The following is a 25938-nucleotide window of genomic DNA, read 5'->3' as shown; positions in this document are numbered from 1 at the left end:
CCCTCCACTGATTAAACCAGCCCAGGCCTGACCCTGCAGCTGGGAGAGGAGCCCCAGCCTGAGGATCCCCAGGTGACCCCATTCAGTGCTCACGACACAACACAGAAAAACCACCATGGAATCTGTGCTCGGATGGATTTTCCTTGCCACTATTTTAAAAGGTAATTCATGGAGAACCAGAAACCTTGAGTCTGTGAGTGGAGGTGAGTGAGAGAAATAGGGGATGTGGGACAGTTTCCTGACCAGGATGTCTTGTGTCTGCAGGTGTCCAGGGTGAGGTGCAGCTGGTGGAGTCTGGGGGAGACCTGGTGAAGCCTGGGGGGTCCCTGAGACTCTCCTGTGTGGGCTCTGGATTCACCTTCAGTAGCTACTGGATGAGCTGGGTCCGCCAGGCTCCAGGGAAGGGGCTACAGTGGATTGCAGAAATTAGCGGTAGTGGAAGTAGCACAAACTATGCAGACGCTGTGAAGGGCCGATTCACCATCTCCAGAGACAATGCCAAGAACACGCTGTATCTGCAGATGAACAGCCTGAGAGCCGAGGACACGGCCATGTATTACTGTGCAAGGGACACAGTGAGGCGACCTCAGTGTGAGCCCAGACACAAACCTCCCTGCAGAAGCTGCAGAAGGGGATCAGGACCACCAGGGAGTGCAAACTCCTCACCATTTTTGTCTCAAGGCCCAGGAGCAGGTGCAGAGGGGTGTTCTGGGCAGGTTTCCTGTCAGCGCCTGGGCTTTCTCTCCATGGAGCAGTTTCCCCCTGGGAGCCTCTCTGGGCACAGGATTCTGTTCTTACCTATTCAGTCTGTGATTTAGAAACAGTTCTTTTCTTTTCTTTGTCCTCTTTTCTTTTCTTTCTTTTCTTTTCTTCTTTTCTTTTTTTTCTTCTTTCCTTTCCTTTCCTTTCCTTTTTTGTTTTATTTTCTTTTCTCTTTGTCTTTGGTAAAAATTATCCTTACATGCACAGAAGAGAAATTTGCTTAGATTTGCTTACTATTTTTCCTAAACATCGATTAATTAGAAATTCCTCCAAGAAAATTCAATTCTCTGTAAGAGTCACAGCTACAGATGCTGAGCATGACACAACCATCCAGGTCCATGGAAAATATTTTTATTTTTATTTTTTTTTATTTTATTTTTTAGATTTTATTTATTTATTCTTGATAGTCACAGAGAGAGAGAGAGAGGCAGAGACACAGGCAGAGGGAGAAGCAGGCTCCATGCACTGGGAGCCCGACGTGGGATTCGATCCCGGGTCTCCAGGATCGCGCCCTGGGCCAAAGGCAGGCGCCAAACCGCTGCGCCACCCAGGGATCCCCATGGAAAATATTTTTAGCAGCAGCATAAATTCCTTGCTAGACATGAGGCTACAGAGGCTTCAACAATCAACAGTAGAGAAGAAAAATTTCTGAAGGGGTCCCTGTCTTGAACCACTCACTCAGTATCAATATTTGTGACAACCTGGGCAAGCTGAAGAACCCCAACCAGGACATATTGTGGTTGTGGCATCTGAAGAAAACACAAATGTACACACACACACACACACACACACACACACATGCACACACGCACAAGAGCATTTAAAACCTTTATGGTGACATCATGTCTGTTGAGAAAAGTTTAGGCCACTCAGAAAGTAATAAGTGCTTGAATGGAGCCAAGGGAGGATAGAGGCTCAGGGTGTGTGTTGTGGGTCAATGGTGGGGATGGGGTCCTGGTTCAGTATTGGCTTGTGAAGGGTCAGTATTCCCCTGCATCAAATAAGAGAGAATCTGTGGGTTATTTTTGATTTCCCATGTTTGAGGTAGGAGGAGAAGAGGGAGGATTGGAGATCAAGGATCTAGAAGATAACGGACAATGGATGTGATGTGAGCAATAATTACTATCTATATTCCTGCATTTGTTGTCTTTACCCTTGTTTCCTTTTTCTTTTCAGTCCTTATTTTATATAATTGCTTTTTTAAGAGTTTATTTATTTATTCATGAGAAACACAGAATGGAGAGAGAGAGGCAGAGACACAGGCAGAGGGAGAAGCAGGCTCCATGCAGGGAGCCCAACGTGGGACTTGGTCCTGCGTCTCCAGGATCAGGCCCTGGGCTGAGGGCGGTGCTAAACTGCTGAACCCCCCGGCTGCCCTATTTTCTATAGTTATATCTTATCTATCTCTGACTGAGATCTCTCCTTCATCACCCGTCATATTGATCACCTCCATTGGGTTGGCATTTTGGTTATAGTATTTTTAATTTGGCCTGATTTGATTTTACTTGACGGTCTCAGTAGAAAAGAAGCCTCTCTTGTCTTCTCTGTAGTCTTATTTCCTTTTCCCAAATCCTGCTATTGTTCTTTCAATCATGGTTTTAAATTCCAAATTACACATCTTACTGATATCTGCATTTAGTATATTCCTTCCCTTGATATTCACATCTTGTTCAATCTCAGTAAATTCATTCCTTATTTCATTTTTGTTCCATAAAGTATAAAGAGAAGAAAGACAAAAATAAAAAAAACGAAGATCCTGGGTTTGTTTTGTTCTGCCTCTTGAAGGAATATATATCAGAAAATAAGTTAAAATAAAAATAAAATACATTAACTTGAAAATATAAATAGCAACTCTGGGAAATTAACAAGGGGTAGTGGAAGGGGAGGTGGGCAGGGGGAAGGGATGAATGGGTGACGGGCACTGAGGAGGGCATCTGAAGGGATGAGCCCTGGGTATTACAATATATGTTGGCAAATCAAAGCCCAATAAAAATTATACAAAAATATATCAATAAATCAATGAGAAAAAAGAAAATAAAGATAGTAAGTATATATAGTACATTTATTAAAATAAATACATAAATCAAGAACAAAATAATGGTAATAAAGGAAAAAGAAATAAGTGAAATTAAATAATAAAATAACCAATGGAGAATAAAAGTGGAGCAGAAGCTAGAAATTGATTCATTGCTGTTTGGCTGCTTATTCCTTTCAAGAATTGCAATATTATTATAATATTTTGCCAGAAGTAATTGTAGACATATGTTGTCCATACACATAAGCGCATCCAATGTGTGACATAGGGAAAACCTCATCTCCTGGCAACGAGACTGGGGCTTCAAGGAGGGCAGGGATGCTCCCCAAGGGCTAGAATTGCAGGAACACTATTAGTGGGACTCCATGTCTCTGTGCAGTGGAGACAGGTGCCATTTGGGTAGTGTGCCCTGCTGACAGTCTTCTTGATACATATGATCCATTTGGGGATGGAAAGTGAAGGATCTGGAGACATTACAGAAATGTACTCTTTCTGCAGGGTTATGGGGACTATTCTGATAAAGAAAAATTGAGGTTGAAGAGCCACAAACTGTGATTGAATTGAAACTGTATTTTCCCACTGCTTTTGTTGTAAAAAGTACATGATAAACCCTGCAAAGAGGATCAAGGGTAGTATATGTTTTTATGTTTATTTTTATTTTCTTCTATTGGATTGAATAGTTGAAAGATATAGACCTTGTCCCTAAATCACCGTGGAAAGCTGTCTTACACTGTTAGATTTAACGGGATATGATCAGGAATACATTTGAAAGGAGAGAATGCAATAGGGCAGAGTCTATTATTGAAGGCAATATTTCTACATTTAAGGATTCCATAAGTACCACATCTCAGGGAGACAGAGATGCTTCATGAGTCCCTTTTCCATAAGCCAGTTGTTACCAGAAGGTATATCTATGAAAAATGGAACTCATACATTTCTGAGAGTTTTTATAATGTTACCATAAGGATACTGCTTTGACTCCCTTTCTAGAAGACTGTGGAGGTATGACCATGCGGTAATTGATTCTGAGTCACACCGTGCACAGCTGTCCCACCATGACTTCTATCAGCTGTGTTCACTTCCTACTGAGTGTAAAAGGTGGTACAACAAAGGATGGAAACACACTTCAAATATATTTTCATCTGCACTCCAATGTTTATAGCAGCAATGTCCACAATAGCCAAACTGTGGAAGGAGACTCGGTGTCCATCAAAAGAGGAATGGATAAAGAAGATGTGGTCTATGTATACAATGGAATATTCCTCAGCCATTAGAAACGACAAACACCCACCATTTGCTTCGACGTGGATGGAACTGGAGGGTATTATGCTGAGTGAAGTAAATCAGCCAGAGAAGGACAAATATTATATGGTCTCATTCATTTGAGGAATATAAAATATAGTGAAAGGGAGTATAGGGGAGAGAATATGACTTGTTTTGTAATCAGGTTTAAATTCTCCAATATTTTTCTCTTTTCCTGCCTTAACTAAAATATTATACCAATTCATCATTTTTAAGCTTCTTTCCTCTTATATATTCATATTTCTAAAATTACATGTCTTAAATATATTTTTCACTTTTTGAATCTCCTAAACATGTTCAGTTTAATTTTGGTAGATATGCAAGATATGAATTTCTGGATTTTGAGGTTCTTTTGTATATTTTTTTCTCTTTCATTTTGTTTTACATGGTGGAAGTCAGTGTCTTCTTACACATGAAAAAACTCACACAGAATCAAGTGAAACACCATGTTGGTTCATTCTGTGAGACTATATTCTATTTTCCTTTCCATTCTGTCCCCCCTTTTAACTTGTTTGTGTTTCTATGCTCAAAGATGGGTTTTCATATAAGTATTGTTGGTTTATATAACGTTGGGATTGAGCATCTTCTAAGTTACAGAACAAAATATACTCAAAACCAAGAGGATCAAACATTAGGTCCCCCCAGGTAGATTATAATCTATCTCCACCACCACTTCTTCACCTCCGCCATTCACACGACACCCTTTAACTTTCTGTCTTCTTTGTTTTAGGCTTTTGGGTTTTTTCATTACTATTCTTTTTTAAAATTGGTTTTCCCCTTTAGCGGACCTTTTGTTTTATTGTCTTCTTTTCTTCTTTTTCTTATATTTTCTGGTATGTGACTTCCTCAGAATCATCTACGGTGTAAATTACTTAGGACATGGTTGATATTTTTGACTTGGGCCACTCATACAGCCTCTCTGAACTGGACAAAATGACTAGAAGGAAGAATCCACGACAAGGAAACAACCGGAAGCAGTACTCTCTGACACAGAGTTACCAGACCATGGATTTAAATGTGATGAAAGAATTTCAATTCATATATTGTTTGTCCTTCTTCGATTGAGTTACTTCACTCAGCATAATACCCTCCAGTTCCAACCACATCAAAGCAAATGGTGGGCACATTCTCTCTCAGTTTCCTTGTGTCCTGGAAGTTCTTTATCTCTCTTCTATTCTGAATGACAGCCTTATTGGATAAAGAATTTTTGGATGCATGGTCTTTTCATTTACTCCCCTGAATATAACATCCTGCTCTGTCTGACCTGCCACGTTTCTGTGAAGAGGTCTGATGCCAGGCAGACACTCCTACCCCTGAAGGTTAAGAACCTCCTGCCTCAAGCAGCTCTCATTATTTTCTCTTTATGCCTGAAATTTGCATTTTTCTCAATTAAATGATGATATGTTGATCTATTTTTATTAATTTTGAGAAGAGTCCACTCTACTTCTTGGACTCAAATGCCTGTTCCCTTCCCCTGATTAGAGAATTGTTCATCAGATTGACTTAAATATACCTTCTGGCCCTTTATTTTCTTCTCCATCAGGGATCCCAAAATTCTAATATTTTGTTCATTTTATGACATCACTGATTTCTCAAAGCCTCCTCTCATGGTAAATTAGTTGTGTTTCTCTCTTTTCCTTAGCTTCCATCCTTTCTATCACTTTGATTTCTATGTCACATTGTCTCTCTTCTGCCTCAGTTACCCTAGCTGTTAGAGCATCCAGTTTAGACTGCATCTCAGAATATTTTTCCTTGTGGCCTGATTATGTCTTATTGCTGCACTGAGATTTTCTACTGTCCTTTATGCCTCTTCCAAATATAGGTAGCATCTTTATACCTGTTCTCTTAAATTCCATCTCTGATATTTTTACTTTATCCATATCAACTAATTCTGCAGCAGAGAGCATTATCTCAGGTTCTTTCTTTTGTTGTGAATTCTTCCTATCCAGAGAAAATGGTTGCACAAGTGGGCACAATCAAAAATATCAACCACGACCTAAGCAAAATGCACACTAGAGAAATCAGAAGGGGTCAGAAATCGAGAAGAAAAGAAAAAAAAGAAAAGAAAAGAAAAGAAAAGAAAAGAAAGAAAGAAAAGAAAAGAAAAGAAAAGAAAAGAAAAGAAAAGAAAAAGAATGAGGACATAAGAAAAGGTAAAGAGAAAAGAAGAATAAAAGATAGAAATGAAGGTGAAGAGAGAATACAATCTCATAGGGTAGACAAACAGGTTGATCTACTTGGTCCTAAGTGTATTTTAGTCTGTGTGTTATAAGACATTAAATTCCAAAACCATAAAGATTTGAAAACTTATATTTATACAAATACAAAGTTGAATAGAGAAAGGAAGACAAAAATGAACAGGTACTTATAAAATGTAAATGGAAACATGAAATGGAAAAAAAAGCCTCAAAACCAAAGAGTAAGTAAAATAAGAAATTAGATGAAAAGAGAGGGAACAAAAGTAATGGAAAATTTTAAACTGAAGGATAGGTGAACCTTGGGAAAAATTCTCAAGTTCTATAAGTATTTCCCCCACCACTGGAGTTTTGTGATCCTATCATTTCCATCAGCGTGCTTGTCACCTGTCTTCCAGGTGGCCTTCTGGGAAGGGGTCTGTTGTGCCGATTCTCACGTGTCTTTCCCTGCGTGGAGCTGCACAGCCCTTGCCTGGGGGCCGGCCTCCGTGCAAGCTCTTTCTGTCGCTCTCTGTGACCTTTGTTCCCTGGGGGATTCCAGCACCTCTTTTGAGGAGGAAAACAAAACGGTGGCACCTGGATCTCCAGTTGCAGAGTTGAGAGATTGCTGTCCCCTCTCCTTAGTAAACACTTAAGGATGAGTGGTCTTCACTGTTGTGTGGCCTAACTCTGCAGACTACTGTGGATGAGCCCACACCTATGGTCTGTGGGAAGGCAGAGGGTCCCCATGTGTGCATTTTGCAGGGCCCCAACATGGAGATTGGTCACCTAATCCAGCATGCACCTGATCTACCCCTCTGGGGAAATGTAGAGGGTCATCTCCGTAATGTCCATTACAGGGTCCCCACACTGAAAGCAGTCTCTGGGTCATGGGCGCACCCATCTGCCCCTCCCAGGGAAAGGTGGAGGGTCCCCCAACCCTGTCCCTTGCAGGACTCCAACACAGCCTGGTCACCCCATCCATGGGCAGCTCCAGGTATAAGGCCACCGGAGATGAGAACACCGTCCTGGGCTTGCCAACCTTGTTTCCCAGCTCTAATCCTGGGAACGCCACTGTGTCAGGCAGCCCTGTACCCTCTGTGACTTCTGGTTTCTTGAGACCACACTGTACCAACTCGGATTCTGATCTCTTTCACCCCTTGAGCACCTTTCAGGCCGGGACATCTCTCACTGGGAAGATTTAAAACGGTTCCCATTTTACACTCAGAGGCTCTATCACTTTCCAGATTATGGAGCCAGCTGATGAAGTCCCCCATTTAACTTTTTAAAAAATTTTTTAAATAAATTTATTTTTTCTTGGTGTTCAATTTACTAACATACAGAATAACATCCAGTACTCATCCTGTCAAGTGCCCTCCCAGTGCCTGTCACACATTCACCCCCACCTCACGACCTACTTCCCTTCCACCACCCCTAGTTCGCCTCCGAGGGTGAGAAGTCTCTATGCTCTGTCTCCCTTTCTGATATTTCCCACACATTTCTTCTCCCTTCCCTTATATTCCCTTTCACTATCATTTATATTCCCCAAATGAATGAGAACATACACTGTTTGTCCTTCTCTGATTGACTTACTTCACTCAGCATAATATGCTCCAGTTCCATTCATGTTGAAGCAAATGGTGGGTATTTGTCATTTCTAATGGCTGAGTAATACTCCATTGTATACATAAACCATATCTTCTTTATCCATTCATCTTTTGATGGACACCAAGGCTCCTTCCACAGTTGGGGTATTGTGGACATTGCTGCTAGAAACATCGGAGGCAGGTGTCCCGGCATTTCATTGCATCGGAAACTTTGGGGTAAATCCCAAACAATGCAATTCCTGGGTCGTTGGCCAGGTCTATTTTTAACTCTATGAGGAACCTCCACACAGTTTTCCAGAGTGGCTGCACCAGTTCACATTCCCACCAACAGCGCAAGAGGGTTCCCTTTTCTACGCATCCTCTCCAACATTTGTTTCCTGCCTTGTTAATTTTCCCTATTCTCCCTGGTGTGAGGTGGTATCTCATTGTGGTTTTGATTGGTATTTCTCTGATGGCAAGTTATGCAGAGGATATTCTCATGTGCATGTTGGCCATGTCTATGTCTTCCTCTGTGAGATTTCTCTTCATGTCTTTTGCCCATTTCATGATTTAATTGTTTGTTTCTTTGGTGTTGAGTTTAATAAGTTCTTTATAGATCTTGGAAACTAGCCCTTTATCTGATATGTCATTTGCAAATATCTTCTCCCATTCTGTAGGTTGTCTTTTAGTTTTTTTGACTGTATCCTTTGCTGTGCAAAAGCTTCTTATCTTGATGAAGTCCCAATAGTTCATTTTTGCTTTTGTTTCTTTTGCCTTCGTGGATGTATCTTGCAAGAAGTTACTGTGGCCAAGTTCAAAATGGGTGTTGCCTGTGTTCTCCTCTATGAATTTGATGGAATCTTGTCTCACATTTAGATCTCTCATCCATTTTGAGTTTATCTTTGTGTATGGTGCAAGAGAGTTGTCTAGTTTCATTCTTATGCATGTGGATGTCCAATTTTCCCAGCACCATTTATTGAAGAGGCTGCCTTCCTTCCAATGGATATTCCTTCCTCCTTTATCAAATATTAGTTGACCATAAAGTTCAAGATCCACTTCTGGGTTCTCTATTCTGTTCCATTGATCTATGTGTCTGTTTTTGTGCCAGTACCACACTGTCTTGATGACCACAGATTTGTAATACAACCTGAAATCTGGCATTGTGATGCCCCCAGCTATGGTTTCCTTTTGTAAACTTTCCCTGGCTATTCGGGCTCTTTTCTTATTCCACACAAATCTCAAAATAATTTTTTCCAACTCTCTGAAGAAAGTCCATGGTATATTGATAGGGATTGCATTAAACGTGTAAATAGCCCTGGGTAACATTGACATTTTCACAATAGTAATTCTGCCAATCCATGAGCATGGAATATTTTTCCATCTCTTTGTGTCTTCCTCAATTTATTTCAGAAGTGTTCTATAGTTTTTAGGGTAAAGATCCTTTACCTCTTTGGTTTGGTTTATTCCTAGGTATCTTATGCATTTGGGTGCATTTGTAATTGGGATTGACTCCTCAATTTCTCTTTCTTCAGTCTCATTGTTAGTGTATGGAAATGCCATTGATTTCTGGGCATTGATTTTGTATCTTGCCACCCTGCCAAATTGCTGTATGAGTTCTAGCAATCTTGGGGTGGAGGCTTTTGGGATTTCTATGTAGAGTATCATGTCATCGGTGAAGAGGGAGATTTTGACTTCTTCTTTGCCAATTTGAATGCCTTTAATGTCTTTTTGTTGTCTGATTGCTGAGGCTAGGACATCCAGTACTATGTTGAATAGCAGTGGTGAGAGTGGACATCCCTGTCTTGTTCCTGATTTTAGGGGAAAGGCTCCCAGTGCTTCCCCTTTGAGAATGATATTTGCTGTGGGCTTTTCATAGACGGCTTTTAAGATGTTGAGGAATGTTCCCTCTATCCCTACACTCTGGAGAGTTTTGATATGGAATGGATGCTGTATTTTGTCAAATGCTTTCTCTGCATCTAATGACAGGATCATATTGTTCTTGGTTTTTCTCTTGCTGATATGATGAATCACATTGATTGTTTTACCAGTGTTGAACCAGCCTTGTGTCCCTGGGATAAATCCTACATGGCGATGGTGAATAATTTTCTTAATGTACTATTGGATCCTATTGGCTAGTATCTTGTTGAGAATTTTTGCATCCATATTCATCAGGGATATTGGTCTGTAATTCTCCTTTTTGGTGGGGTCTTTGTCTGGTTTTGGAATTAAGGTGATGCTGGCCTCATAGAACGAATTTGGAAGTACTCCATCTCTTTCTATCTTTCTGAACAGCTTTAGTAGAATAGGTATGGTTTCATCTTTAAACGTTTGATAGAATTCCCCTAGGAAGCCATCTGGCCCTGGACACTTGTGTCTTGGGAGGTTTTTGATGACTGCTTCAATTTCCTCCATGGTTATTGGCCTGCTCAGGTTTTCTATTTCTTCCTGTTCCCGTTTTGGTAGTTTGTGGCATTCCAGGAATGCGTCCATTTCTTCTATATTGCCTAATTTATTGGCATATAGCTATTCATAATACGTTTTTTTTTATTTTTTTTAATTTTTATTTATTTATGATAGTCACAGAGAGAGAGAGACAGAGGCAGAGACACAGGCAGAGGGAGAAGCAGGCTCCATGCACCGGGAGCCCGACGTGGGATTCGATCCCGGGTCTCCAGGATCGCGCCCTGGGCCAAAGGCAGGTGCCAAACCGCTGCGCCACCCAGGGATCCCTCATAATACGTTTTTAAAATAGTTTGTATTAAAAACAGACACATAGATCAGTGGAACAGAATAGAGAATCCAGAAGTGGACCCTGAACTTTATGGGCAACTAATATTCGATAAAGGAGGAAAGACTATCCATTGGAAGAAAGACAGTCTCTTCAATAAATGGTGCTGGGAAAATTGGACATCCACATGCAAAAGAATGAAACTAGACCACTCTCTTTCACCATACACAAAGATAAACTCAAAATGGATGAAAGATCTAAATGTGAGACAAGATTCCATCAAAATCCTAGAGAAGAACACAGGCAACACCCTTTTTGAACTCGGCCATAGTAACTTCTTGCAAGATACATCCACAAAGGCAAAAGAAACAAAAGCAAAAATGAACTATTGGGACTTCATCAAGATAAGAAGCTTTTGCACAGCAAAGGATACAGTCAACAAAACTCAAAGACAACCTACAGAATGGGAGAAGATATTTGCAAATGACATATCAGATAAAGGGCTAGTTTCCAAGATCTATAAAGAACTTATTAAACTCAACACCAAAGAAACAAACAATCCAATCATGAAATGGGCAAAAGACATGAACAGAAATCTCACAGAGGAAGACATAGACATGGCCAACATGCATATGAGAAAATGCTCTGCATCACTTGCCATCAGGGAAATACAAATCAAAACTACAATGAGATACCACCTCACACCAGTGAGAATGGGGAAAATTAACAAGGCAGGAAACAACAAATGTTGGAGAGGATGCGGAGAAAAGGGAACCCTCTTACACTGTTGGTGGGAATGTGAACTGGTGCAGCCACTCTGGAAAACTGTGTGGAGGTTCCTCAAACAGTTAAAAATAGACCTGCCCTACGACCCAGCAATTGCACTGTTGGGGATTTACCCCAAAGATACAAACGCAATGAAACGCCGGGACACCTGCACCCCGATGTTTCTAGCAGCAATGTCCACAATAGCCAAACTGTGGAAGGAGCCTCGGTGTCCAACGAAAGATGAATGGATAAAGAAGATGTGGTTTATGTATACAATGGAATATTACTCAGCTATTAGAAATGACAAATACCCACCATTTGCTTCAACGTGGATGGAACTGGAGGGTATTATGCTGAGTGAAGTAAGTCAGTTGGAGAAGGACAAACATTATATGTTCTCATTCATTTGGGGAATATAAATAATAGTGAAAGGGAAAATAAGGGAAGGGAGAAGAAATGTGTGGGAAGTATCAGAAAGGGAGACAGAACGTAAAGACTGCTAACTCTGGGAAACGAACTAGGGGTGGTAGAAGGGGAGGAGGGCGGGGGGTGGGAGTGAATGGGTGACGGGCACTGGGTGTTATTCTGTATGTTAGTAAATTGAACACCAATAAAAATAAATAAATAAATAAATAAATAAATAAATAAATAAATAAATAAATAAAATAGTTTGTATTTCCTTTGTGTTGGTAGTGATCTCTCCTTTCTTTTTTTTTTTGATCTCTCCTTTCTTATTCATGATTTTACTTATTTAAGTCTTCTCTCTCTTCTTTTTAATAAAGCTGGCTAATGGTTTATCTATCTTATTAATTCGTTCAAAGAACCAACTCCTGGTTCTGTTGATCTGTTCCACAGATCTTCTGGTCTCGATTTCGTTGAGTTCTGTTCGAATCTTAATTAACTCTCTTGTTCTGCTGGGTGTAGGATCTATTTGCTGTTTTTTCTCTAGCTTCTTCAAGTGTAAGATTAGCTTTTGTATTTGAGTTCTTTCCAGTTTTTGAATGGATGCTTGTATTGCCATGTATTTCCCCCTAGGACTGCTTTTGCTGCATCCCAAAGATTTTGATCGGTTGTATCTTCATTTTCATCAGTTTCCATGAAACTTTTTAATTCTTCCTTAATTTCCTGGTTGACCCTTTCATTTTTAGCAGGATGGTCCTTAACCTCCACGTGTTTGAGGTCCTTCCAAACTTCTTGTTGTGATTTAGTTCTAATTTCAAGGCATAATGGTCTGAGAATATGCAGGGGACGATCCCAATCTTTTGGTATCTCTTCAGACCCGATCTGTAACCCAGTATGTGGTCTATTCTGGAGAAAGTTCCATGTGTACTTGAGAAGAATGTGTATTCAGTTGAGTTTGGATGTAAAGTTCTGTAGATATCTGTGAAAGCCATCTGGTCCAGTGTATCATTTAAAGCTCTCGTTTCTTTGGAGATGTTGTGCTTAGAAGACCTATCGAGTATAGAAAGAGCTAGATTGAAGTCACCAAGTATAAATGTATTATTATCTAAGTTTGCCTTAACTTTGGTTACTAATTGATTGATATATTTGGCAGCTCCCGCATTCGGGGCATATATATTGAGGATTGTTAAGTCCTCTTGTTGGATAGATCCTTTAAGTATGATATAGTGTCCCTCTTCATCTCTCACTACAGTCTTCGGGGTAAATTTTACTTTATCTGATATAAGGATGGCTACCCCTGCTTTCTTTTGAGGACCATTCGAATGGTAAATGGTTCTCCAACCTTTTATTTTCAGGCTGTAGGTGTCCTTCTGTCTAAAATGAGTCTCTTGTAGACAGCAAATAGATGGGTCCTGCTTTTTTATCCAGTCTGAAACCCTGCGCCTTTTGATGGGGTCATTAAGCCTGTTCACGTTCAGAGTTACTATTGAAAGATATGAGTTTAGTGTCATCATGATATCTTCAGTCCTTGTTTTTGTGGATTTTTGCACTGAACTTCTTCTTAAAGGGGAATTTTAATAGTCCCCCTTAAAATTTCTTGCAGAGTTGGTTTGGAGGTCAGTTCATATTCTTTCAGGTCCTGCGTGTCTTGGAAGCTCTTTATCTCTCCTTCCATTTTGAATGAGAGCCTTGCTGGATAAAGTATTCTTGGTTGCATGTTCTTCTCATTTAGGACCCTGAATATATCCTGCCAGCCTTTTCTGGCTTTCCAGGTCTCTGGGGAGAGGTCTGCTGTTACCATAATATTCCTCTCCATAAAAGTCAGGGATTTCTTGTCTCTTGCTGCTTTAAGGATCTTCTCTTTATCTTTGGAATTTGCAAGCTTCACAATTAAATGTCGAGGTGTTGAACGGTTTTAATTGATTTTAGGGGGGATCTCTCTCTTTCCTGGATCTGAATGCCTGTTTCCCTTCCCAGATTAGGAAAGTTTTCAGCTATGATTTGTTCAAATACATATTCTGGGTCTCTGTCCCTTTTGGCGCTCTCGGGAACCCCAATTATACGTAGGTTTTTCTTCCTCAGGCTGTCGTTTATTTCCCTTAATCTATCTTCATGGTCTTTTAATTGTGTGTCTCTTTTGTCCTCAGTTTCCTCTTTGCCATCAACTTGTCTTCTATGTCACTCACTCTTTCTTCCACGTCATTAACCCTTGTCGTTAGGACTTCTAGTTTGCATTGAATCTCATTCAATTGATTTTAATTAATTTCTGCCTGATTAGATCTAAATTCTGCCATCATGAAGTCTCTTGTGTCCTTTATGCTTTTTTTCTAGAGCCACCAGTAGCTGTATAATAGTGCTTCTTAATAGGCTTTCTGACATTGAATTGTAATCCAGGTTTTGTAACTCTGTGGGAGAGAGGACTGTTTCTGATTCTTTATTTTGAGGTGAGGTTTTCCTTGTAGTCATTTTGCTCATTGCAGAGTGGCCAAAAATAAGTTGTATTGGGAAAAGGAGAAAAAAGACACGAGAGAAAGAAGAAGAGAAAAGAGAAAAAGAAAAAAGAAAAAAGGAAGAAAAAAGAGAAGAGAAAGAGAAAGAAAAAGAAAGAAAGGAAAAAGGGTGGGGGAAGCAAACAAATCAAAAAGCAAAAAAAAAAAAAAAACAAACAAACACAGGGGAGTATCTTCTGATTCTGAATACTTTAAGTCCCTTGACTTCCCCAGGACCTTGTCCGTCTAGCTGGTCTTCTGGGGGAGGGGTCTGTTGTGCTGATTTTCAGGTGTTAGCACTTGGGGGAGCTGCTCTGCCCCTTGCCTGGTGCAGTGCTCAGTGGGGGTTGTTTACCCCGTGAGGTCCCAGGAGGAACAGCCCCAGTGGTGGCGGCCAGCTCTGGAGCCCTGGATTCAGCCCCTGCAGTAACTATGGAACTCTCCGTCTGCAGGGCCTGGATGCTCTGGGGGCGGGGCCACTGATCTGCTCATTTCGGGGCAGGAGCATCCTTGTGGTCCTATGCCATCCAGGCCTCTGACTGTCCTGGGGGAGGTCGGATCCTGGGCTTTGTCCCGGCGCCCAGTGCTCCCAGGCCTGGGCTGTTGGATTAGCGCTCCCAGCCATGTAGCTCCCTCTATGGAGCCGGCGCCTGAGACCCTCGGAGCTGTTCCTGGAGCCACACAGCCCCCTCCGTGCGGAGCCTCTTCCTCTGCCAGAGCCACGCAGCCCTCTCCGTGGGGAGCCTCTTCTTCTGCCAGAGCCATCTCCTAGCTGCCCCCGGGGCTGCGCACCCCCTTCCACGGAGCCACCGCCCAAGCCCCTCCGAGTTGTTCCGGGTCCCGCCGTGCACGCTGCAGCCATTTAGGGAGCTCGGCACACTCTCCTGGGCATGCAGGTGTCTGTTAGTGTCCCAGGGAGCCTGAGAGCACCCCACCCTCCTGCATCCTGCTCTAACTCCCTGCGGGCGCCTTTCTGCCCAGGAAGATTGGTGCAGCTCCTGCTTCTCCGGGAGGGGGCTCTCCTGTCCTGTGCACACTCGCCCCGGCCTTAGCCTTGCTCCTCGTGGGGCTCCTCCCCCCTGGACACCGTTTGTTTATTTATTTCTTTTTCCCCATCTTCCTACCTTGATAGAAGCGTGAACTCTTCTCACTGTAGCGTTCCAGCTGTTCTCTCTTTAAATCTCAGGCCAAATTCATAGATTTTCAGGATAATTTGAAGGTTATCTAGGTAATTTGGTGGGGACAGGTGATTTGGGGACCCTACTTTTCCCCCATCTTGCCCTTCCTCTTAACTTTCAATAATTGTTTGGGATTCACTGCTGTGCACCTCCTACCTTGAGGAAAGTGGAAACTTTTCTTCTTGTAGAATTTTGGCAATTCTTTTCTTACATATCAGGATGAATTCAAGGGAGTTAGATGATTTAATAGCAGAATAGCTGAATTCAATGGATCAGTTGAAGTGAGCTCCTCTACATTTCCACAATCTTGCCTCCTGCCCCTTATAGTAAATATTTTTAGATGTCTGGAAATAAAGAATTAAATACATATATTTTGAGAAATCATAATCCAAAATGTTGGTATTTAACAATTTTAAAATTTGGAAAATATATATTTAATTTAAATATAGAAGCATAAATATATATTTTGGCAATATATCCATGGGTAAATATATAGCCCGTGTATTAAACATTTTAATAAATTGTTCTTTAAATAATTCCTAGATACTCTAATTTAACAATAGACAGTATATCAATCTTTTGAATAATCATTGTTGACTTGAATATTTCAACATTAGATAAACTTTTAATTTTTCATGAAATATGTACTCATTTTATTAGATCATTCCTAAGTCAAATCATTTCTATACGTGCTTCATGATTGTAGTATCCTGAGATTCTCATCTGCCCTCCTGCTTCTGCATGACTATAGTAATTGCTCCAAGGTCAATAGAACCAGGCTTCCCTCATACCTGTTCAAGGACTAGAGATCTATTTCTTCATGAATCTGGTGATGTCTTCAGGATCCCATAGTTCCTCATTATTGTCACCAGTCTCTTGTCCCAAACACAAAATATTATAATTCAGAGCCTAACTTGTGTCTCAGGCCTTTCCATGTGTTACGTCTTGTTTCAATTACTTTAAACTATAGGAGAACCCAGTTTCTCCATGTAAAAGTCATGTTTCTCCAGAGAAACAGAGCCCATAACCCATTGGCTCACATGACTGAATAAACAGACAAGGCCCAGGATCTATGATCACAAGGTAGGGACCCTGGAAAGCCAGTAGACTAATTCTCATCTGATTCTACATGGCTGTCTAGTCTGTGAACCTGGGGACCTGATGGTGTAACTCTCAGTCCTGGGGCAGGACGAGACCAATAATCCAACACAAATGTGAATGCAGGAAGGAACAATGATGGAATTGTTCCTCCCTCTGCCTTGTATTCTATTCAGAATCCTAATGGGTTGGATGATGCCAAGTCACATGGAGACAAGGAATGTACATACTGATCTGTTTGGCAATCATCATCCCAGATGTCCACAGAAACAACCACTACTCTGGGCACCCATGGCCTAGCCTCAGACACGTAGTTAACCATCACAGGTCAAGCTCCTCTAAATATGTATGTCCACGTGTACCTCCATAAATCATACTCATGTGTAAAGGAAGAAAATAACATGGTCATAATGTCACCTTATATGTGAGAGCGTTCTGAACAAAATCCAACTACACCAACCCCTTCTCCAGTTGAGGAGGTGAGGCTCCGGATTGATTTTTATTTGCCTCCTTGAAGTTCCCTAGATGAAATATTATGGTGTAAGAATTAGAATTGTTAAATGAAATAAAGTCTATCTGATATGTCATTTGCAAATATCTTCTCCCGTTCTGTAGGTTATCTTTTAGTTTTGTTGACTGTATCCTTTGCTGTGCAAAAGCTTCTTATCTTGATCAAGATCTATAAAGAACTTATTAAACTCAACACCAAAGAAACAAACAATCCAATCATGAAATGGGCAAAAGACATGAAGAGAAATCTCACAAAGGAAGACATAGACATGGCCAACATGCACATGAGAAAATGCTCTGCATCACTTGCCATCAGGGAAATACAAATCAAAACCACAATGAGAACCACCTCACACCAGTGAGAATGGGGAAAATTAACAAGGCGGCAGGAAGCCACAAATGTTGGAGAGGATGCAGAGAAAAAGGTACCCTCTTACACTGTTGGTGGGACTGTGAACTGGTGCAGCCACTCTGGAAAACTGTGTGGAAGTTCCTCAAATAGTTAAAAATAGACCTGTCCTATGACCCAGCAATTGCACTTTTGGGGATTTACCCTAAAGATTCAGATGCAATGAAACACCGGGACACCTGCACCCCGATGTTTCTAGCAGCAATGTCCACAATATCCCAAATGTGGAAGGAGCCTCAGTGACCATCGAAAGATGAATGGATAAAGAAGATGTGGTTTATGTATACAATGGAATATTACTCAGCCATTAGAAATGACAAATACCCACCATTTTCTTCAACGTGGATGAAACTGGATGGTATTTTGCTGAGTGAAGTAAGTCAATCAGAGAAGGACAAACAGTGTATGTTCTCATTCATTTGGGGAATATAAATAATAGTGAAAGGGAATATAAGGGAAGGGAGAAGAAATGTGTGGGAAATATCAGAAAGGGAGACAGAGTATAAAGACTCCTAACTCTGTGAAATGAACTGGGGGTAGTGGAAGGGGAGGAGGGCGGGAGTTTGGGGTGAATGAGTGATGGGCACTGAGGGGGACACTTGACGGGATGAGCACTTGGTGTTATTCTGTATGTTTGTAAATTGAACACCAATAAAAATAAATTTATTATAAAAATAAAATAAAATAAAGTCTATATATCATATGTTAAATGAAAAAGAAAGGGCAGCCCTGGTGGTGCAGCAGTTTGGTGCTGCCTGCAGCCCGGGGCGTGATCCTGGGGACCCTGGTTAGAGTCCTACATCGGGCTCCCTGCGTGGAGCCTGCTTCTCCCCCTGCCTGTGTCTCTGCCTCTCATTCTCTCTCTGTGTCTCTATGAATAAATAAATAAAAATCTTTTAAAAAAATGACAAAGAAATAATAGAGGGAAGAAAACAAACAAAAAAACATATTCACAGAAAAAATAAGGAAATATGCATGATAACTACAGTCCTCATTCTGTAACATCATGAGAATAAAAGCTGCTGTGTGCACCTACCTTGTTCAACTGCCAAATATATATTCTCTTCTGTCAGTTTGCCCTAGAGTTTGTCCCATACATTTCCTGACAAGATTACTAAACGCTTAATCCCCAATCATCTTAACTTACTCATATATGGGTAGAGGAAATTCTGTTCCATACATCCAGGTGTTTCTGGGTGGTGGAGAATGTGGTGAGATTCGTAAGTACCACATTTAAGTATTGAATGAATATCATGCATAACCCTCTATGAACCAGGCTCACCTTCATTCTTGCTCAGAGAACTAACTGTAGGACTATCCTCATGAGACCACAGGTGCAGGTTGAGAGAGAAAATATAGGGGAGCACGACTGGGGACCATGGGCATTTGGAAACTACATCATGTGACATGCTGTGTCTTCAGGATCTCCTCAGACCCCATCTCTTCTCTCCTTCGATGAAAGAGTATCACTGTGCATGACAAATATTATGGCTTAATTATTCAAATAACACAATGATTTGTGTTTTTATGTTTATTTTTTGTGTATTTTTATTGGACTTCAATTTGCCAACATATATGATAACACCCAGTGCTCATCCTGTCAAGTGCTGTCAAGGGTCTTTTTGAGTCCATACAAATCTTAATATTATTGGTTCCAACTTCTGAAGAAAGTCCAAGGTATTTTGATAGTGATTGCATTGAACGTGTATATTGCCCTAGGTAGCATTGAGATTTTCACAATATTAATTCTTCCAATCCTTGAGCATGGAATAATTTTCCATCTCTGTGTGTCTTCCTCAACTTTCTTCAGAAGTGTTCTATTGTTTTTAGGGTATAGATCCATTACCTTTTTTGTTAGGTTTATTCCTAGGTACCTTATGCTTTTGGGTGCAATTGTAAATGGGATTGATTCATTATTTCTCTTTCTTCAGTCTCATTGATAGTGTATAGAAATGTCACTGATTTCTGGGCATTGAGTTTGTATCCTGCCACACTGCCGAATTGTTGTAGGAGTTCTAGAAATCTTGGGGTGGAGTATGCAAGGAGAGACAGTTTGACTTCTTCTTTGCCAGTTTGAATTCCTTTAATAACTTTTTGTTGCCTGATGGCTGAGCCTAGGACTTCTAGTACTATGTTGAATAGCAGTGTGGTGAGAGTGGACATCACTGTCGTGTTCCTGATCTTAGAGAAAAGTCTCCTAGTGTTTCCCCATTGAGAATGATACTTGCTGTGTGCTTTGGGTAGATGACTTTTAAGATGCTGAGGAATATTCCCTCTATCCCTACACTCTGAAGATATTTTTCTTATTTTTGTATATTTTATTGCAGTTCAATTTGCCAACATATAGCATAACACTTGGTACTCATCCCGTCAAGAGCCCCCTCAGTGCCTGTCGCTCAGTCATCTCCACCCCCCCTGACCACCTCTCTTTCCACCATCCCTTGTAAGTTTCCCAGAATTAGGAGTCTCTCATGGTCTGTCACCCTCACTGTTATTTCCCACTCATTTTCTCTCCTTTCCCCTCTAATCCCTTTCACTATTTTTTATATTCCCCAAATGAATGAAACCAAATAATATTTCTCCTTTTCTGATTGACATACTTCACTCAGCATAATACCCTCAGGTCCATCTACGTTGAAGCAAATAGTGGGTATTCTTCGTTTATAATGGCTGAGTAATATCTCATTGTATGCAGATACCACATCTTCTTTATCCATTCATCTTTTGATGGACACAGAAGCTCCTTCCACAGTTTGGCTATTGTGGACATTGCTGCTATAAACATTGGGGTGCAGGTGTCTCTATCTCCCACTTCATCTGTATCTTTGGGATAAGTCCCCAGTAGTGCAAATGCTGAGGGGTAGGGTAGCTCTATTTTTAACTCTTTGAGGAACCTCCACACAGTTTTCCAGAGTGGCTGCTCCAGTTCACATTCCCACCAACAGTGCAAGAGCGTTCCCCTGTCTTCATATCCACTCAAACATTAGTTGTTTTCTCAGGAATGGATGATGTATTGTGTCAAATGATTTCTCTGCATCTATGAAGAAGATCATACGGTTCTTGTTTTTTTTCTCTTGTTTATGTTATCGATCATGTTGATTGTTTTACAAATATTGAACCAATGTTGCATCACGGTGATAAATCCCATTTCATCATGAAGAAAAATCCACTTAATATACTGTTGGAGGCTATTGGCTAATAATTTGTTGAGAATTTTTACTTCCATGTACAAACAAAATCCTAGAGGAGAACACAGGCAACACCCTTTTTGAATTTGGCCACAGCAACTTCTTGCAAGATACATCTATGAAGGCAAGGAAAATAAAAGCATAAATGAACTATTGGGACTTAACCAGGATAAAATGCTTCTGAAGCAAGAGAAACAGTCAACAAAACTCAAAGACAACCTACGGAATGGGATACTATATTGCAAATGACATTTCAGATAAATGACTAGTATCCGAGATCTATAAAAACTAATTAAACAAAACAGAAAAGAAACAAACAATCCAATCATGAAATGAGCAAAAGACATGAACAGGGCAGTCCAGGTGGCTCAGTGGTTTAGTGACACTTTCACCACAGGGCGTGATCCTAGAGACCCAGGCACAAGTCCCACATCAGACTCCCTGCATGGATCCTGCTTCTCCCTCTGCCTGTGTCTCTGCCTCTCTCTCTCACCTCTCTGTGTTTCTAATGAATATGTAAATAAATAATCATTTTTAAAAAGGACATGAACAGAAATTTAACAGAGAAATACATACACATGGCCAACCAGCACATGAGAAAATGCTCCACATCCCTTGCCATCAGGGAATTACAAATCAAAACCACAATGAGGTCCCACCTCACACCAGTGAGAATGGTGAACATTAACAAGACAGGAAACAACACATGTTGGAGAGGATGTGGAGAAAGGGGAACCATCTTGCACTGTTGGGGATGTGAATTGGTGCAGCCACTCTGGAAAACTGTGTGGAGGTTCCTCAAAAGGTTAAAAATAGATCTGCCCTATGACCCAGAAATTGCACTGCTGGGGATTTACCCCAAATATACGGATTTTTGTGAAATGGCAGAACAGCTGCACCCCAATGTTCATAGCAACTATGTCCACAATAGCCAAACTGTGGAAGGAGGCTTGGTGTCCATTGAAAGATGATGGATAAAGGAGATGTGGTCTATGTATGTAATGGAATATTACTCAGCCATTAGAAATGTCGAATACAGGGATCCCTGGGTGGCGCAGCGGTTTGGCGCCTGCCTTTGGCCCAGGGCACGATCCTGGAGACCCGGGATCGAATCCCACGTCGGGCTCCCGGTGCATGGAGCCTGCTTCTCCCTCTGCCTGTGTCTCTGCCTCTCTCTCTCTCTCACTGTGTGCCTATCATAAATAAATAAATAAATAAATAAAAGAAATGTCGAATACACCATTTGCTTCAATGTAGTTGGAACTGGAGGGCATTATGCTGAGTGAAGTAAGTCAATCAGAGATGGACAATCATCATATGGTTTCACTAATATGGGGAATATAAGAAATAGTGAAAGGGATTATAAGGGAATAGAGGGAAAATGAGTGGGAAATATCAGAGAGGGAGACAGAACACGAGAGTCTCCTAACTCTGGGATATGAACAATGGGTAGTGGAAGGGGAAGTGAGTGGGAGGATGATGTGACTGGAAGACGGGCATTGAGAGGGGCAATTGATGGGATGAGCACTTGGTGTTTTACTATATGTTAGCAAATCAAACTCCAATAAAAATATACAAAAATAACAAGCATAAAAAATCCAAGATCAGATTACTTTATCTATGAATTCTACCAAATATCTTAAGAAGAATTAAGGCCAAAACATCTCCAAACCTTCCAATCAATTAAAATGGTTCATGATCAAATTCATTTAAGGAGGCCAGGATGACTCTGATGCAAGTCAAGGACCCTACAGGAAGGGACTCATGCACAATATCTCAGATACACATAAACACAAAAATCCTGGCATCCTGAATGCAACAGCACATGGAACGGATCATACAAGATGACCTAGAGAAAACCAGCCCTGGCATGCAAGGATCCTTCAATATACCCAGATCATAAATGGGGCCCACTATAGTAACAGAGTGAACAATTGGATGTACATCATCCTTTCCTTTGATGCCTACAACCATTTAACAAAATCCAATAGACTTTTATCTTCAAAACATCTTAACACTCAAGGCAGAAGAAGATTTTTGTCAACAAAATAGTGGTGATTTCCAAAAAAGCCACACCAACATCATATCTGACAGTGAAAAACTGAAGCCTGCCAGTCAAATCAATAGCCAGGCAAGGATGCTGATTCCCACCATGAGTATTCAACATGGTATCATGAAGGACAATAACCTGGACACCACAAACATGTCAGCTGGTACCCTAGGTTATTTTGAATAAGAGTCACCTGGTAACACCCAGAGGAGGCACACTGAGCCTCCTATATCTCTGTGATGGCAGGAAATAAATCACACATTGGATGTTCTTGTCTCTGTACCAGGAGGTGAGAATCATCCTCAGCACCGGAATAGGGAACTTAGGGCCCAGAAGGCTGGACCAACATCCCTTGTCATTTCCCTCACTAACTTACTAACCTAAACCCAAATCATCTCTTTAAATATCACCAAAACCAATGTCTTCTTGTCTAAGAGCCACAACAACTGCCTACTTTGGTCGTTTTCTGGATGTAGTATCCTAGGTATCCCATACACTTGCAAAATGAAGTACATTTCCCCCTAGATCTGTCTTATTTCTACTGAGTTGGTAGACCAGACAAAAAACCCAGGAGAAGAGAATGAAAATCTTTCTGCCACAACAATGGGAAGATCTAGACAGGAAATTTAGGGAATGATAGAAGGGTACTTACATCAAAATAGAGGAAAAATTATTTTTTTCCATATGACATTATTTCTATAAGGTCAAACTCTACAAACAAATTCTTAGACAAATGAATTATTTTAGGGAATAAAGAAATACAAGAAACATGGAAAATAAAGCCATGTTTCCACACATTAATGTGCTATCATATAAAAGGAAATTAAAAATAATCCCACTGACACTGGCATTAAAAATAAAGTATTTAGGATTAAACATCAGGATGAAGGCAAACAGGTTATTCTGTATGTTGGTAAATTGAACACCAATAAAAAAATTAATTTATTAAAAAAAAGGATGAAGGCAAAACACTGAATACAAAAATTACCTACATTGATGGGAGATTTTTATTTTTTTATTTATTATTTTCTTAATTAGAGGCTTTTCAAAAGACATAAAGAGATGAGAAGGAAAATCTGTTCACAGATTAGCATACTTCATATAGTCACAAAACATTACATACTGTTGCCTGCAGATATAAAGCAATCCTTGTTAATAACACTTAAAGGATCATATCTAATTCTAGTTCTCATTGTATACTCAGATGATATGCAAACAGGGCCCTCTCTCCACTGATTAAACCAATTCATTCCCAACCCTGCAGCTGGGAGAGAAGCCCCAGCCACAGGATCCCCAGGTGACCCCATTCGGGGATCAGGGCAGAACACAGACAACTCACCATGGAGTCTTTGCTCACGTGGGTTTAACTTCTGGCAATTTTATTTTATTTTTTTTTTATTTTTTTTTTATTTTTTTTTTTTTTTTTTTTTTTATTTTTTTATTTTTTATTTTTTATTTTTTTATTTTTTTTTTATTTTTTTTATTGGTGTTCAATTTACTAACATACAGAATAACACCCAGTGCCCGTCACCCATTCACTCCCACCCCCCGCCCTCCTCCCCTTCTACCACCCCTAGTTCGTTTCCCAGAGTTAGCAGTCTTTATGTTCTGTCTCCCTTTCTGATATTTCCCACACATTTCTTCTCCCTTCCCTTATTTTCCCTTTCACTATTATTTATATTCCCCAAATGAATGAGAACATATAATGTTTGTCCTTCTCCGACTGACTTACTTCACTCAGCATAATACCCTCCAGTTCCATCCACGTTGAAGCAAATGGTGGGTATTTGTCATTTCTAATAGCTGAGTAATTTATTTTTTATTGGTGTTCAATTTACTAACATACAGAATAACACCCAGTGCCCGTCACCCATTCACTCCCACCCCCCGCCCTCCTCCCCTTCTACCACCCCTAGTTCGTTTCCCCAGAGTTAGTTTAAAAGGTAATTCATGGAGAACAAGAGACCTTGAGTATGTGAGTGCAGGCGAGTGAGAGAAACAGGGGATGTGGGACAGTATTCTGACCAGGATGTCTTGTGTCTGCAGGTGTCCACATGAGGTGCAGCTGGTGGAGCCTGGGGGAGAACTGGTGAAGCCTGGGGCGTCCCTGAGACTCTCCTGTGTGGTCCCTGGATTCACCTTCAGTAGCTACAACATGGGCTGGGCTCACCAGCCTCCAGGGAAGGGGATGCAGTGGGTCGCAGGTTTTAACAGCGGTGGAAGTAGCACAAGCTACACAGATGCTGTGAAGGGTGAATTCACCATCTCCAGAGACAATGTCAAGAACACGCTGTATCTGCAGATGAACAGCCTGAGATCCGAGGACACGGCCGTGTATTACTGTGTGAAGGACACAGTGAGGGGACCTCAGTGTGAGCCCAGATACAAACCTCCCTGTAGAAGAGGATCAGGACCACCAGGGGGTGCACACTCCTCACCACTTCTGTCTTGAAGGCCCAGGAGCAGGTGCAGTTGGAGGTTCTGGGCAGGCTTCCTGTCAGGGTCTTGGGCTTCCTCTCCAAGGAGCAGTTTCCCCCTGGTAGCCTCTCTGAACAAAGGAATTTGTGCTTAACTATGCAAGGACTTATTCAGAAACTTAGTTTATATAGGAAAACAACTACTTTATATGCACAAGAGACAGAGTTGCTTATATCTATTTAATATTTTGCCTAAATATGAATAATATACAAATAACTCCATGTACCTCATTTTCTTGTCAGATCAGCAATACAAGAGAGGTGGGCAGTGGGATGGGTGACATGGTAACAGGAACTAAGGGGGGCACCTGAAGTGTGGAGCACTGGGTGTTATACTATATTTTGGCAAATCTAACTCCAATAAAAAATATACATAAAAAAACAACCCAAGCACTAAAAAATAAATCTGACTTCTGGATAAATGAGAACAATGATTAAAGAGAAGCAGAAAAATTTATGAAGTGATAATAAACTTGGATCAAGGAATTGCCCAGACTCTCAAGTGCAAGCTGTCCTTTTACCAAGGTCACCAGCTGGTTCAGAAGGTCAAGTGTACACTGTGTACTCAGAGACCAGAGGCTTCTACTGGATCCATGAGGTTCCTCAGGGCGAGAAGCTGGATTGGTGGACATTCCACCTGCAGGGAATAACTCATGGATCCTTCAGCTGCTGGCGTCATCTCAATGGGTGTGTCTTCTACCATCCCTGTGGTGAAACCTAATGTCCAGGTGATGGGAGGAGGAGGTGGGGCCTTCGGGGAGCACTTAGGTCAGGAGATTTAG

The 25938-nt window shown here is 41.0% G+C and overlaps 1 gene segment (V, D, J or C); it reads left to right on the top strand.

Moving 5' to 3' along the window:
• LOC119876541 lies at nucleotides 1-25938 on the top strand. The segment is given in 3 exon segments: nucleotides 1-161; nucleotides 265-591; nucleotides 25823-25938. Coding segments are annotated over 3 exon segments (489 nt in total).

This window comes from Canis lupus, chromosome 8 (assembly GCF_011100685.1).
Source record: "Canis lupus familiaris isolate Mischka breed German Shepherd chromosome 8, alternate assembly UU_Cfam_GSD_1.0, whole genome shotgun sequence".
NCBI classification, from domain to species: Eukaryota; Metazoa; Chordata; class Mammalia; order Carnivora; family Canidae; genus Canis; species Canis lupus.
Note: the sequence above shows the minus strand (reverse complement) of the source record. Positions and strands in the feature narration are given on the sequence as shown.